Raw genomic sequence first — 15,261 nt, 5'->3', positions numbered from 1 at the left:
AGTTGACCAGTGTTGACTTGATAGGGGTAGTCAGCATTAGTTGTGAAAGTGTTAATTAGAGATATATTGTGTTATAGGAGGATTATAGCTCGGGGGATCGAGCGCGAGTGAATTCCGGGATTTGCGAGTTAGCGAGATACACGAGGTGAGTCTTCTCACTATACTTTACCTTGAGTAGGTAACCAGAGTTATGTGACAGAGTATTTGTATGCTATGTATGTTACGTGTTGTACTGCATTATTTCTATGTGATTTATGTTGTGCATGTTTATAGAGTTGGAACGGGAAGGTTCACAGAGTTAGAACCAGAGGGTTCACAGAGTAGGATCCATGGACCCACAGAGTTATAGCCTCGAGTGGCTAATATGTGTTATGTGTGGTATTTTGGGGAACTCACTAAGCTTTGTGCTTACAATGTTGGTGTTATTTGTTTCAGGTACTAGTGATGACCGTGGGAAGGCGCCGGCTTGATCAGTACACACACAGGATTTTATGTTATCAGATCTTGGGAATTTTATGTAGCATGGATTGAGTTAAAAACATTAATGTTTTCATGAATAATAAATGATTTGTGTTTTTCTAAAATGCGAAATTTTTTTTTGAAATTTACGTTGTTACACATGGATAATTAATTTGGGCTTGGAGCATCCATTTTTGAAGCTAAATGATGATTGGTTGGTTTAAATCACATGGATATGGAGGGGACCAAAGGAGCCTTTGGTAGTGGAAGGGTGGAGTGGAAGAATGAGGAGCCAATAGCATTACAGCAACACTTGCGTGGGTGGAATTTTCGTCTCACAGGTACCCGTACAACTGCCCAATTTGGGCGTTTTGGTTGTTTGGCACACCATAACCTTGGGGATCAGATCTAGCAGCCATAATCTCAATTTTACACCATTAAAGAGCTGAAGAAGGCGATTTTGAAGCTAAAGACTCATTTCTTTTCATCTTTCCAAGTTATTGGTAGTTTCTTTATGCAATTAGACTTTTGTGATTGTTGTTCTATTGCCATGAGTGGCTAAACTCTCTATTTTGGTTAACTTTGGCTAAAACCTTTAGATGTTTGTGGGTTTTTGAAGGATTCATGTTTGATTATCAGTTATCTCATGTTTTTTATTCTAGTTCATATTTTTTATGCTTATTTGATGCTTTGATCATGAGTTTGGCACTTGAATGAGCTATTGTTAGTTTATTTATTTGGTTTTCCATTAAATCATTGAATTAACTTAGAACAAGGGATTTATGGTGGTAAAAATCATCTCTAGTTTATGAATCATAGCTCCTTTATGGTTGTGTAAGCATTGACATCCTCTAGGAATTGGGGATTCCTTCTTTCTTAAGGCTAATTAACTTCTTGGGTTCAATTGCTTCAATTAAACCCTTGATCTTGATTAAGAAGGTGTGTTGTGGGCTTCCCCAACCTGCATACTACCTAAGAGGAATCTTGGCATATCATGCTTCATGATTGCTATAACTAATTTGGGATGAATGATAAGCTTCATGTTGAATCCTAATGATAAACACACAAATGTTCATTATGTTGAATTGCCTTAGTTAACCAACTCTCTCTGATATTTGAGCATCTCACTATCTTGCTTAATTCCAAGCTTTTAGTTATTCAAGTCTTCTAGTTTTCAAGAAATCATAACACCCCCCTTTTTAGTTTAAATTTAGTTAATTAGTTTATTTAAACTAGTTCTTTTAGAATGCATTGGTATTTGAATACAACCATTTCCCCGAGGATCGATACCCCTTTTACCATTATATTACGTTTTATTTACAAACAAAGGGTGTAATTTTCTTGGTGGACTTGACATCCCACCAAGTTTTGGCGCCGTTGCCGGGGAATTTGGTTATTGTTATTTGATTGTTTATGCCTAGGTCCACAAGAACCGGTGAACTACTTTACAATCTGGAAATTGAAAAAGAAGCAAAAATGTTGAAAAAGTTAGCAAAACAAGAAAAGCAACAACAACTCGTTCAAGCTTCTTCCTCTTCTCCATTAATCAAAATAGAAGATCAAGTTCATACTTCAAGTGATACCGACACCGAACGGAGTTCTCTAATTGTTGGTCATTCCTTTGAATAGATTCCATTTGAAAACTACATAGCCATGAATCACACTCCACTTCATAATCCTAACTCAAACCCAAATAATCAAGATGCCAATACCCCACCCCAACAACCAAGAAAACAACAAGAACCTCTCATTGATATGCCACCTTGGAACCAATCCCCTCCTCAAAACCAACCCAATTATCAACCACCACAACCACAAAACCAGCACTTCCACCAAAACAAACAACCTCAAAACAATGCTTTTCAATTTCAAAAAGTACATTACCCAAATCAACCCACTTACCAACAACCTCCAATGTACCAAAATCCGATGTACCCACAACAACAACCTCCTTACAACGAATACCCTAACTACCAACCTTATCCACCACCAATCTACAATCCCCAACAATACCCATATCCACCTTACCAACAACCACCCAATTACATGCAACAATATCCCAATCACCCCTTTCCACCCAATCCCCCTCAAGAGTTGACATTTAGACAAATGATGGAGACGGATGTTACTTACATACCCCTTGGTATTGTTTATCCCGCAAATCGCCGAGGAATTGAATTGAAGTCAAGTTTCATACATCAACTAACCAAGTTCCATGGTTTGGATAAAGAAGATCCTCAAAAGAATTTGAAATCCTTTCATATGATATGTGTTAGCATGTTGCCCGAACATGTAACATTGGATGACTTCAAGTTAACCGCCTTCGCGATCACCTTGGAAGATAAAGCTAGAGTGTGGTTATTCAACATACCACTGGCATCTATTCACACATGGGAAGAGTTACTCAAAGCCTTCAATAGTAAGTTCTATCCCACCTCCCGGATATCAAGTCAAAGAAGTGACATTTTGGGATTCGTCAAGGGGAGAATGAGACTTTTCATGAATTTTGGGAGCGATCCAACAACTTGTGTACAAGTTGCCCTCAACACAACATACCCGAACAACTACTTCAACAATTTTATGAGGGTATGAATGAAAAAGATCGAAGGATGATTGATGCTTCAAGTGGTGGTGACATCATCAACAAGACACCTCAAGAGATAAGATCACTTTTTGGAACCATTTCTCAAAATCAAAGGAACTTTGGAAATCGAAATGAAATGAAGAGAAATTATCCACAAGTGGTTGGTGAAGTTAGCAACACCCAACACTTGGAATCAAAGCTCTTGGATTTGACTAATGTGCTAAGTCAAATGGTGGTGGGAAGTGGTCAACAATTGATGGTGTGTGGTATTTGTGCAATGACATGCCATTATACGGATAAGTGTCCCACTCTTGGAAGTGAACTGGAAGATGTGAATGCAATGGGAGGATATAAAGGTCAACCAAGACCAATGGGATTTCAACAATATTCCAACCTAAATTGGAGGAATAACCCAAACAAGCTATACCCACCAAAGCAAAATCCACCAAACATTTTGATAAGACCCCAACATCTACAATATCCTTCCCAAAAACCTCCATATCCACAAACTTCTTATAACCCTCCAAATTACTAACAACCTCCACAACAAGGCCGATCAAGTGGTAACCATCAAATGAGCCTTCAATAACTCGTCACTTCTCTTGATCAAAGCCAAACCCAATTTCAACAAGAGACCAAGAACACTTTCTCCAACATTCAAGCACAAATTGGAGACTTGGCCGCTGCTCTCAAAAAGATGGAACAAAGGGGTAAACTTCCATCTCAAACCGAGAAGAACCCCAATGTGATTTCAATAACCTTAAGAATTGGGAAAACCCTTGGAGAAAGCAACCTCAAAAGAGTTTCAAGAGAAGAAAAAGATGAGGTTTTTGTTGTTGAGCCTCCGAAGGTTGAAGCTACTCCAAAGGACCCGATTATGCCAACCAATGATCAACCCGACTCTTCCAACAAGAACATCAAGCCATTGGTCATACCACCACCTTTCCCATCCCGGTTGGCTCCTTCAAAGAAACAAGAGGAAGAGAAGGAATTTCTTGAGACTTTCCACAAAGTTCAAATAAACATTTCACTATTGGATGCCATAAAGCAAATTCAACGCTATGCCAAATTTCTTAAGGATTTGTGCACCAACAAGAGGAAGTTTAAGGCAAATGAAAAGATTCAAGTCAATGCAAATGTGTCCGCGGTTATTCAAAAGAAGCTTCCACCAAAATGCAAAGACCCGGGAATGTTTGCTATCCCTTGTAACATTGGTGATTTAAATGTTGAAAGTGCCATGTTAGACCTTGGAGGCTCAATCAATGTCATGCCATATTCGGATTTTCAATCTCTCAATATTGGACCTTTGGAAGAAATCGGAGTCGTCATTCAATTAGCGGACAAGTCAAGTGTATTTCCAAGAGGCGTGTTGGAGGATGTACTAGTTCAAGTAAATCAACTAGTATTTCCCTCGGACTTCTATGTCATTGACCTTGAAGAGAAGACCCCTTCCAAGTCATCTATGATCCTTCTTGGAAGACCCTTCTTGAATGCCGCCCACACGATTATTGATGTCCATAATGAGAAGATCACCATGGAGTTTGATGGAGAAACCATTCACTTCAACATCTTTGAAGCATTGAGACATCCTAGCAACATTTCTCCATTGTATCGGGTTGATGTGATTGAGCCAATCACCCAAGAATTATTCGAGTTATCAAATGGGGATCTTTTGAAGATGGTGCTCAACATGAGTCTTGATGGTGAAAGTTTGAAGAAAACAATGGATATGTATACATTGGATTCCGAAGTTGAAGAGATTGTGAAAACTTTAGAAGTTAACAATTCCACAAAAAAAGAATGTTTATCAAGTTGCCTTATCTCATTTTCCAAAAAAAATGGCCCCTTCCATAATCCACCCACCCACACTTGAATTGAAAGTCTTACCGAGCCATTTGAAATATGCTTATCTAGGTCAAGATGAAACTCTACCAGTGATCATATATTCTCAATTGAAAGACTTTGAAGAAAACCAATTGATTAAAGTCTTGAAAGATCATAAAGAGGCCATGGGGTGGACAATAGCGGGCATTAAGGGGATAAGCCGTAATGTATGCACTCATGAGATACTCATGGAAGATGATTGTAAGCCTAGTAGGGAAGCTCAAAGACAATTAAATCCTCCCATGATGGAAGTTGTCAAGAAATAGATAACCAAGCTACTTGATGTGGACATGATTTACCTGATTTCCGACTCCAAATGGGTTAGTCCGGTGCAAGTGGTTCCCAAGAAAATGGGAATCACGGTTGTTGAGAAAAACAAAGGAGTAATGGTACCCACTCGAGTTCAAAATGGATGGAGGGTGTGCATTGATTATAGAAAGTTAAATTCAAGCACACAAAAGGATCATTTTCCTCTTCCTTTCATCGACCAAATGCTCGAGAGATTGGCGGGAAAATCGCATTATTGTTGCCTCGATGGATACTCAGGTTTTCATCAAATACTCGTTGCCCCAGAAGATCAAGACAAGACGACCTTCACATGCCCCTTTGGCACATTTTCCTACAAGCGGATGCCATTTGGATTATGCAATGCCCCGCCACATTCCAAAGATGCATGGTGAGCATTTTCTCCGAGTATGTTGAGAATATAATTGAAGTGTTCATGGACGAATTCACAGTGTATGGAAATTCGTTTGATGAATGCTTAGATAACCTTAAGAAGATTTTGAAAAGGTGCATTGAGAAGAATTTGGTGTTAAACTTTGAGATGTGTCACTTTATGGTCAATCAAGGCATCATCTTGGGACACATCGTCTCCAAAAAGGGAATTGAAGTTGATAAAGCCAAAAATTGATGTCATACAAACCCTTCCTTACCCAACATGTGTTAGAGAAGTAAGATCTTTCTTGGGCCATGCAAGATTCTATAGAGGATTTATCAAAGATTTCTCAAAGATTACGCGACCGATGTGCCTCCTTCTCCAAAAATATGTTGATTTTGACTTCAATGTTGCATGCCAAGAAGCCTTTGACAAACTCAAAGACTTGCTCACCTCCGCTCCAATAATCCAACCTCCAAATTGGGAGCTTCCTTTTGAAATTATGTGTGATGCAATTAATTTTACCATTGGAGCGGTCTTAGGTCAAAAGGAGGGCAGGGCATCACATGTCATCTACTATGCCTCTAAAACCTTGGATAATGCTCAAGCCAACTACTCCACCACCGAAAAGGAACTTCTAGCCACTGTATTTGCCTTAGAGAAATTCCGACAATACCTTCTTGGGACAAAAGTGATTGTACACTTCGATCATGCCGCATTGAAGTACCTCATGACCAAGAAAGATGTCAGGCCACGGTTGATTCGGTGGATTCTTCTTTTACAAGAATTCGATCTTGAGATAAAGGACAAAAGTGGTGCCGAAAACCTAGTTGCGGACCACTTAAGTCGGTTGAATATTGGTAACTCCTCATCTTCTATCCTTGATGAATTCCCGGATGTGCACCTCTTCTACATTTCAAACACCATCCATGGTATGCACATATTATGAATTACTTCGTTACTAAAGAAATTCCTCACACGTTTACCAAGTACCAAAACGCCAAATTGAAGAGCGATTCCAAATACTACGTGTGGGATGACGCCTATCCTTGGAAACATTGTCCGGATCAACTAATACGAAGGTGTGTTCATCAAAACGAGGTTGAATCAATTTTGAAGTTTTTCCATGAGTATGCATGCAGAGGACATTTTGGTCAAAACAAAACCGTGCGAAAAGTGCTCGAATGTGGACTCTATTGGCCAACAATGTCAAGAGACACCTATCCGTTATGCAAGAGTTGTAATAGATGTCAAAGAACGGGAACCGTATCCATGAGGCACGAAATGATTCAAAACCCTATCCTCATTTGTGAGATCTTTGATGTATGGGGAATCGACGTCATGGGCCCATTCCCCGTTTCTTTCAGTTACACTTATATACTATTGGAGGTTGATTACGTATCAAAGTGGGTGGAAGCAAAGGCTACAAGGCATTATGATTCTAAAACTGTAATTGACTTCTTGAAGTCAAACATTTTCGCAAGATATGGTGTACCGAGAGCTTTGGTGAGTGATAGAGGCACTCATTTTTTTCAATAAAATGATGGAAGCCATGATGAAGAGATATGGTGTCACACACCAGATATCAACCGCTTATCATCCACAAATAAATGGCCAAGCCGAAGTGTCAAATCAAGAAGTCAAACAAATTCTTGAAAAGACAGTCAACACCACACGGAAAGATTGGAGCTTGAAGTTAGAAGATGCATTGTGGGCGTATCAGACCGCCAATAAAACCCCAATCGGCATGTCTCCCTTCTGCCTTGTCTATGGAAAGTCTTGTCATTTACCGGTGGAATTGGAATACAAAGCATATTGGGCGGTTAAAAAGTGTAACTTCAATATCGAAGAAACCGGGAAGCACCGAAAGATGTAACATCAAGAAATCGAGGAGTTAAGGAATGAGTCTTACGAAAATGCAAGCATCTGCAAAGATAAGACAAAAGAGTTTCATGACAAGCAAATCCCTCGTAAGCATTTTATTCTGGGCCGAAAAGTTCTTCTTTGTCATTCACGCTTAAAGCTATTCCCGGGAAAGTTGCGATCACGGTGCGGTTGAAATTAAGAGTTTGGAAACAAATCAAATATTCAAAGTGAATGGGCACTGCTTGAAACCATTTTATGTAGGCTTTGACAAGGGAGAATTCGACAATGTCACATTGGAAAACCCAAATTACGAAGGTCGAAGGAAGCAGGGCTATGTCTTGGCAAAGACGTTAAATAAATGTGTTGTTAATAAATAATCTCTGCTTGAAGTTTTAGGTGTTTCTAAGCTTGAAGTTGGTCTAAAAATAATCATTTGGAAGTCTAGCAATGGTTTTTGTGAAGTTTGAAAAATGCCAAAAATTTGAAATCTGCACGGGTCCCCGCGCAGCCGTTGCGCGGCCGACCCCCAGCCGCGCAGATTCTGAGTTCCAAATTACCCCAACATGGGGGGCTCTCTGATTGTTGCATGAGGTTGAACCCCCACCCTCACAGCTTCCTGCGCGGCCAAGGCAAAAGCTAACCCTTCCTTTTTCACGGCCAGACAATATCACCCACAAAGGAAATGCCCACCCGGTAGCCCACTCCATAACCGCTCATTACCCGGAACCGACCCAACTTTCGACCCGATAACCCAACCCGTTCCATTTTAACCCACCTTATACCACTCCTTCAACCCGTCGGATCCCCCTTCCCCCCTTATCCCTCCCGTTTGCAGCAAACAGCCAAAGAACTTCCGCCGACGCAGCGCTACTGCCTCCTCCGACCATCTGCCGCTGATCTCCGCTACCGCCGCTGCCACCTGCAAATTCCAAACAGCATGTCGTAGCCACCGATTGTCGCTTCCGCACAACCCAACGACGGCACCTAACCCTCCACAACCACCATCTTTTTACCCCCCCTCGTCGCCAGTAAATCGCAGATCGCCAACAACCGCCTCACCGCTGCTTGTTTCGCCGACGCTCCCTCTCCAACCTTCCCCCCATCTAACTCCCACTAACCCCCATCCCTTTTAATCCCGAGAACAGCCAACCACTGCCACCATTATCACCTCGTCGAAAAACTATTAAAGCCCGATTCCGACACCAAATCCCATGACCACATCTGACGTTGCACGAGCCTCATTTGTGGTCAGCTGAAATGACATGCTCTTTACTATAGGAGCCTCCGTCTTACCCTGGCGACCATCAGTAATTCTCAACGTGGATAACACAGGCGCTGCTATTACTCCCCCTGACAATCTCGAACAATCAGCCTTTTTATGGTCGGTCTGATTATAATGAAAGAAAATCACAGCACTCATGGGGCAGTCCCTACTCATGTGGCCCGATTGGACACAATTATAACAACCTAAACCCACCGCTCGGCATGACCCACTGTGAGGCTTACCACATTTGCCGCAATAGCCCCGACCTTGATTGCCTCTGGTGCGAGCATCAAAAGTCGTGGGCCTCTTTGCCTGGACCACAACAGTCTGTACCTGCTCTGGCTTCCGCTTCGTCTGAAGCTTCAACTAAATCTTCCAGTCATAGGCCTTCTCGATCATATCATTCATGGTATTGCACCCAGAAAAGCTCACGAACTCCATGATATATATCCTCTCTCAACATGTCATGGTATATTTTCTTCCGCATCTTCTCATCTATAGCGTACTGCGGGACCAATAAAGCCCTCTCCCTGAATTTGGCGGTAATCTCTGCCACGGTCTCAGTAGTCTGGTGAAGGTCCCGGAACTTCCTTGCTAGCAGGTGCACCTCAATAGCTGGTGCAAACTCCCTCTAGAACTTTTGAACAAAATTCTACCAGGTCATGATTGCCACTTCCGCTGACCCTACAACTCAGATAACCTCCTCCTACCAGTCTCATTCTCGATCCCTCAGCAGGCAAGATGTAAATCCCACCTTTTCCCCCTCAGGGAAAAAACTCGTCCGTGGAGCATTCTCCATGTCATCGATCCAATTTCGGCTAGCGATGGGGTCCTTAGCCCCATAGAACTCAGGAGCTCCACATGCCTTGAACCCCAGAAATGAGGGAACTCGAACTCTTATCTGACCCGTAGGAATCTCAGCTCGAAAATTCATGAGCCTCTCATCCATTATCTCCATAATCCCCTCCTTGATAGTACTGAACAACACAAGAGTAGCATCCAAGATGTCGCGAGTAACCTCAATCGAAATAAACTCACATAGACGCTTATCAATAGGTTCTATGCCGGAGCTAGAACCTGAACCAGAACCAAAGCCACAACCTCCTCAAGTAATCATCACCATCCTCCAAACTGAAACACAACATATAAACAATCAACATATGACTCGAGGGGATCCCACTACATAGGCATCTTTAGAGTTTTTAGGTCTGCTCCCTTCTCAGGTACAAATTATGTGCTTCTAGTAGTATGGGCCCAATACTATATTTCAGACCTACCCGTACCTTCCTGAAGGTCAATCCTGATTCCTCACCACATTAAAACCATATACCAATCCTATGGTATACATCATACATATCCTAGGCTCTCCTAGGAAATCTCATCTCTCACTAATCGCAATACCAAGAACCTCAATCAACACTACCGGTTGCCTTATGCATGTAGGTTATATACAAAATAGTATCACATATACTGCCAAATGATGATTCTACCCTAAGTCCACAACCAAACAAGGAACATGAAATGAGGCCAATTTGATGATTCTAGCGCTATATAATCCTAATTGTTTACAACTTTGAAAGCATAAACTTATAAATTAACTAAGCTGATATCAATTCCAAGTAATACATAGCATCAAGTTCTACTCGGCTATAAGGCATCACACAAATCAGGAAATTCTATCCTTTGATTCCTGAAGGTATCCCTAGCTCTAATCTAGCATGCAATTCTCATATCAAGCATACAATTCATAACACATAAGTATGGGTAATTTGGGAACCACTTATTTGAGCTTGGTTGATTTCACACATCACACTCCCTCTTTTTACCTAATAAAAATCTTTTCGAAATCCAATTTCTTTTTCTTTTTACAAAAATAAGGATTATCATTTCCTTAGTTTGATTTCTGGCACACCTGAGAGTGTGTCCGAATCTCTTGAACCAAGGCTCTGATACCAACTTGTAATGTCCCAAAAATACTAATATTTTTTTTTCATTTTAAAGTTTATCAAATAATTCATTAATTGTTCAATATTAACACCAATCCATAATATTCAAAACATCATAGTACAATTATTCAAAATATAGAAATCATGAGGGGAGCATGATGTGCCAACATGTTGGGCCATTTACTTTCGAACCAGAAGTACCTAAAACCATAAACATAAACTATAAGCACAAAGCTTAGTGAGTTCCTCAAAATACCACATACCAAAACATACAAGTGCCATGGGCTACTCCCATGGTCTTTCCTAGCAATGCCAAGGGTTAAATCCCGGTCTTACATACAAGTGCCATGGGCTACCCTCATGGTCTTTCATTGCAATGCTGAGGGCCAAATCTTGGTCTTACATACAAGTGCCAAGGGCTACCGCATGATATTTCCTTGCATTGTTGAAAGCCAAATCCTAGTCTTACATACAAGTGCCATGGGCCAGATCCTAGTCTTTCATACAATTGCCTAAGGCCATATCCTGGCCTTTCATGCAAATATCACAGAGACATGTAGCATTCCATATAGCAAGTAATGGGTCGGCATTGGTGCCTTCGACCCATTGATAAAGTGAGAAAACTCACCTCACAGACAGATAAGAAAACTAAATAACATGTCATCCCAAGAACAACTCTACCAGTTACCTTAATGAATTCAATTACATAATCTCATCATACATATCAAAATATCTAAAATATCCCTAGGTCAAACGCTAGTAAAAATCCAGGTCAAAATCAATGGAATCAACTGAGTTAACTCAGTAAGTACGATGGACGTACATAAACTAAACGAGGGGCAAAATCCTTGGTTGACCAAAACGAGGGAGTTGACCATGTACACACAAAATACCCTTCGTACGCCCAACGTACGCGGCTGCTCTCAACTTTATCCAATAAGTGCTTAATCCTTAAGCACTTATGTCCAAAAACTAGATATAGACCCTAAAAGGCGATCTTAACCATAAAGTTTCCAACTTTAACTAAGATGTAGTATATGTTACAAGGATTCCGAACATATAAAGAACGCCGAAATCCGAGTTATAACGAAGAAATTATGACCTGTCGAGGTTTCGCGACAGAATCGGCATGACACAACGTGACGTAAATAGTGAATTTACGATGGAGCGACATTTGGCCTTAGTGATCCAAACGAAATCCGTAGAATACGTTAAACCGAGAGCGTCCATAAAAAGAACACCCAAATCTGACTTCGTATGAGGAAGTTATGATTTTACGATGGAGCGACATTTTCGAAGTTAGAATATTAGATCAAACGATTTTTAACCAAAACAATCTAAACGAGAATCGAAGATCTCGTCGATAGTAGTCCAACGGTAGAAACACAGACGAAAACGGACGCACGTCGAAGGAGTTATGGATTTCTAACGGAGTTTTCCTGTCCCGATGTACTAAAAATAATATAATAAAAATAAAGTCAAAATTAGCCGATGAAGTCTAAATGAGAGTTGTAGAGCATAATCTCACCTTCCCGCCGATATAAAGAATGTCGAAAACGGACCTGACACCTTCAAGAGCAAGTGGACGAGTGACACATGTAGTGACCTACTGAGGTCACGACGTGGGCATTAGAAACTCACAACGTGAGTGCGAAAATTTCACCCTATAAATAGAAATCAAGGGTCAGCCGATTTTGGTTGCTCCTCCCTTACTCTGCCACTCCCAATACCCTCTCTAAGCCCTATTTTATACCCCCGAAGCCCCGGTATCATCCCGAGACCCGAAACAAGTCCCGAAGCCCGAAGATCCCGAGAAGAAAAGAGTTTCCGAGCCGAAGATCTGCCTGAAGAAGCCTGGTGTGTGAAGATCTTCCAGTTTTACCAAAGAATACTACTTTACGAGCCGTAGTGTTGTCCGAGAATTGTCTAATCAAGTGAGTGTGTAGTTACTTTCTTCTAACACATAGATATGATGTATTTGCTATGAAATACATGCAATGTGTTTATACATTGTTTGTTTACTTGAGATTGATGTTGAATGAATGTTTTATATGAGTTTTTAAATAGTTTTAAACTGTATATATAATTTATATCTACGAATATGTTGGGTAGAACATAGGTAGATGAAATAGTTGGTGTGTGATGAAATAATATGATAAGAGATAGGTGAGGATATAATGGTGATGATAATTAGGTGATGATAGATAGGTGATGAATTATGAGTCCAGACGATGTTGTGGCTGCGTATTCATGTGATGATAGTCTAACCCTTATTATGAATTATGAGTCCAGGCGATGTTGTAGCTACATATTCATGCGATGATAGTCTAACCCTTATTATGATTTACGAGTCCAGACGATGTTGTGGTTGCGTAATCATGCCATGATACCCTAACCCTTACTAGACACATATTGAGGGAGTGATCCCCGAATTAGTATTGTCTATGCGATGTAGGCGATGATCCTTAGGAAATTTTCTTAGGAACAAACATATAAGGAAATAAGATGTAAGGAGATGAGAGGTAAATATGATATAGGAGATGATCCTTAGGATAATATCTTTAGGGAAGATTAAATGAAGATAATGGGGATGGGTAATTGTGTTGATTGTTTGATGATTAAATATAATAATTATATTATTGTGGGTTGAAAACCCTATACGCTCAACAGGCTCCCAAGCATGACCCACTCAGTTTTCTTTGCATTACAGGTAATGACACAAGAGTATAAGGTTGTTGACTTGATGAGAGATTTTGGATTATAGACCAGTAGTTGTGAATAACTCCTGTAAGGTTGAATTGTACTGTTTATGTTTTTGGTCTGTATCGGAACATGACATCCCGAGGCTTGATTATTTAATGAAAATATATTCTCTCTGAGAAATGTTTCGATAAATGGTTCTCATATTTTTTTGGGACAAATTCCTTAACTGTTTTCTTTAAAAGATTATCTGATTTTAAAACAAAGCATAAACAAATCGGTATTTTCTCGTCGAGAAATTGGGGATGTCACAGTTGGTATCAGAGCATTAGTTTAAGCGAACTAGGAATATGGATTTATTTCTAGACTTAAACTTAGAATGCTAATCGATGATTGTGAGTTGAGTGTGTCCATTATATTTTAGGTAATAATACACCTAAATTGATACAGGCACTAGTTTATTTTAGGAAAGATGCGTAAAATGCCTTTATGTGCTAAATGCTATATGTTTACCATATATGATGCTATTATATGTTTGGATCTATGGTCTGTTGCTGACCGGATCCGGAATCCTTATGTGTTTAGGATTCTAAGCGTATGACTACAATATTAGAAATAGCATGTAAACATTTCAGATTGATAAGGATAATTTGAATGTCTATCATGACCGAGGATCTAAATTCACCTTCTTTGGTGTATAGATCAAGAATGACAAGAACAAGAAGCAGAGTTGGAAACGCGAATGAAAGCATGAATTATCAGCTCCACCGCTAGTGATTGAACAAATACCTGTGGTAGCTGCAGCACCTGAGCCAATGACAATGGCTGGAGTTAAAATGATGATTCAGACGATGTTGGATCGTCAGATGGAGGAGACAAGGCGTTTGCTTCATCAAAATCGTGAAGAGCTCACGATACTTATTGAATGGCCTGAAGTGAATGGAGGGCAGTCAGAAGGAGGGAACTTTAGTGGGATTATCGGTCAAGCCGACCCACCATTAATTTGACAGAACAAACAGGATGGAGGAAATGATGGACGTGGATGCAAGTACAAGGACTTCATGGCATCCAAACCCCCGTGTCTATCTGGAAGCCTGACACCAGTGGGAGTTATAGATTGGATCTCCGAAATGGAGACCATGTTTGAGAGTTGCGAATGCAGCAACAGACAGAGGACCGCTCTCACGATCCCTCTGTTAAAGTCAGGAGTGCTGAGCTGGTGGAAGTTATTAGCTGGTTCAATTCCAAAGGGAGAAGGTAGCAGATGTCTTGGGAAGATTTTGTGGAGCAACTAAAGATGAAATACTTCTCTGAGCAGGATCTTCTGGAAATCAACAATGAGTTCCAGAATCCGAAGAAGGGAAGAATGAGCGTCACCGAGTACGCTACTAGTTTTACAAAAAAGATGAAGCTTGTTCCTTATCTAATTCCAACCGAACTCTCCAAGGTTAAGAATTTTTCCCACGGATTATCAGCGGACTTTGGTCCGGTAGTCAAGCAAGCAACCACTCTGAAAGCCGCTATTTGGGATACTAAGAATGTCGAGACCCCGATAAGAGAGAAGGGTGTGGAGAGAGCTCAAGTTGGATAGAAGAGGAAGCAGGAAGGATCTTCAATGATCAACAAAGAAAGCAAATTCTCAAAATTAGGAGGAAGAGATGAAACCAAGTGGTGTGAAAAGTGCAAGAAGAAGCACTTCGGAAGATGCGATGGAGAAGTGACCTGCTATAAGTGTGGTAGGACTGGTCACTATTCCAGAGATTGTACGTTTGACAATAGGAAGTGTTACAAATGTGGAGATGGTGGTCATATTTCAAAGAACTGCCCAAAGAAGGACGAAGCTGCAAAGAAAAATGCACCGCCATAGCCAAGGGCACTCCACATGATCCTCGATGAAGCG

General features: G+C 40.6%; 1 protein-coding gene across 1 annotated transcript; it reads left to right on the top strand.

The window, feature by feature from the left end:
• Positions 1-3,740: 3,740 nt before the first annotated feature.
• Positions 3,741-5,193, top strand: LOC145095316 (uncharacterized). The gene is made up of 2 exons (XM_079033220.1): positions 3,741-4,845; positions 4,958-5,193. The coding sequence occupies exons 1-2, from the start codon at positions 3,741-3,743 to the stop codon at positions 5,191-5,193; spliced, it is 1,341 nt and encodes a 446-aa protein (XP_078889346.1).
• The last annotated feature ends 10,068 nt before the right edge of the window (positions 5,194-15,261 follow it).

Source organism: Lactuca serriola, chromosome 3, assembly GCF_051521515.1.
Source record: "Lactuca serriola cultivar US96UC23 chromosome 3, Lser_US96UC23_V15, whole genome shotgun sequence".
NCBI lineage: Eukaryota > Viridiplantae > Streptophyta > Magnoliopsida > Asterales > Asteraceae > Lactuca > Lactuca serriola.
The sequence above is the reverse complement of the archived record's forward strand: the minus strand, read 5'-3'. Positions and strand labels throughout refer to the sequence as shown.

Excerpts from the sequence above, each read along its gene's own strand:
- LOC145095316 (XM_079033220.1), top strand. The coding sequence starts at position 3,741 with ATGGAACAAAGGGGTAAACTTCCATCTCAAACCGAGAAGAACCCCAAT. Across the intron at positions 4,846-4,957 it reads CAATTCCACAAAAAAAGAAT|GTCAAGATGAAACTCTACCA; the intron begins GTTTATCAAGTT and ends ATGCTTATCTAG.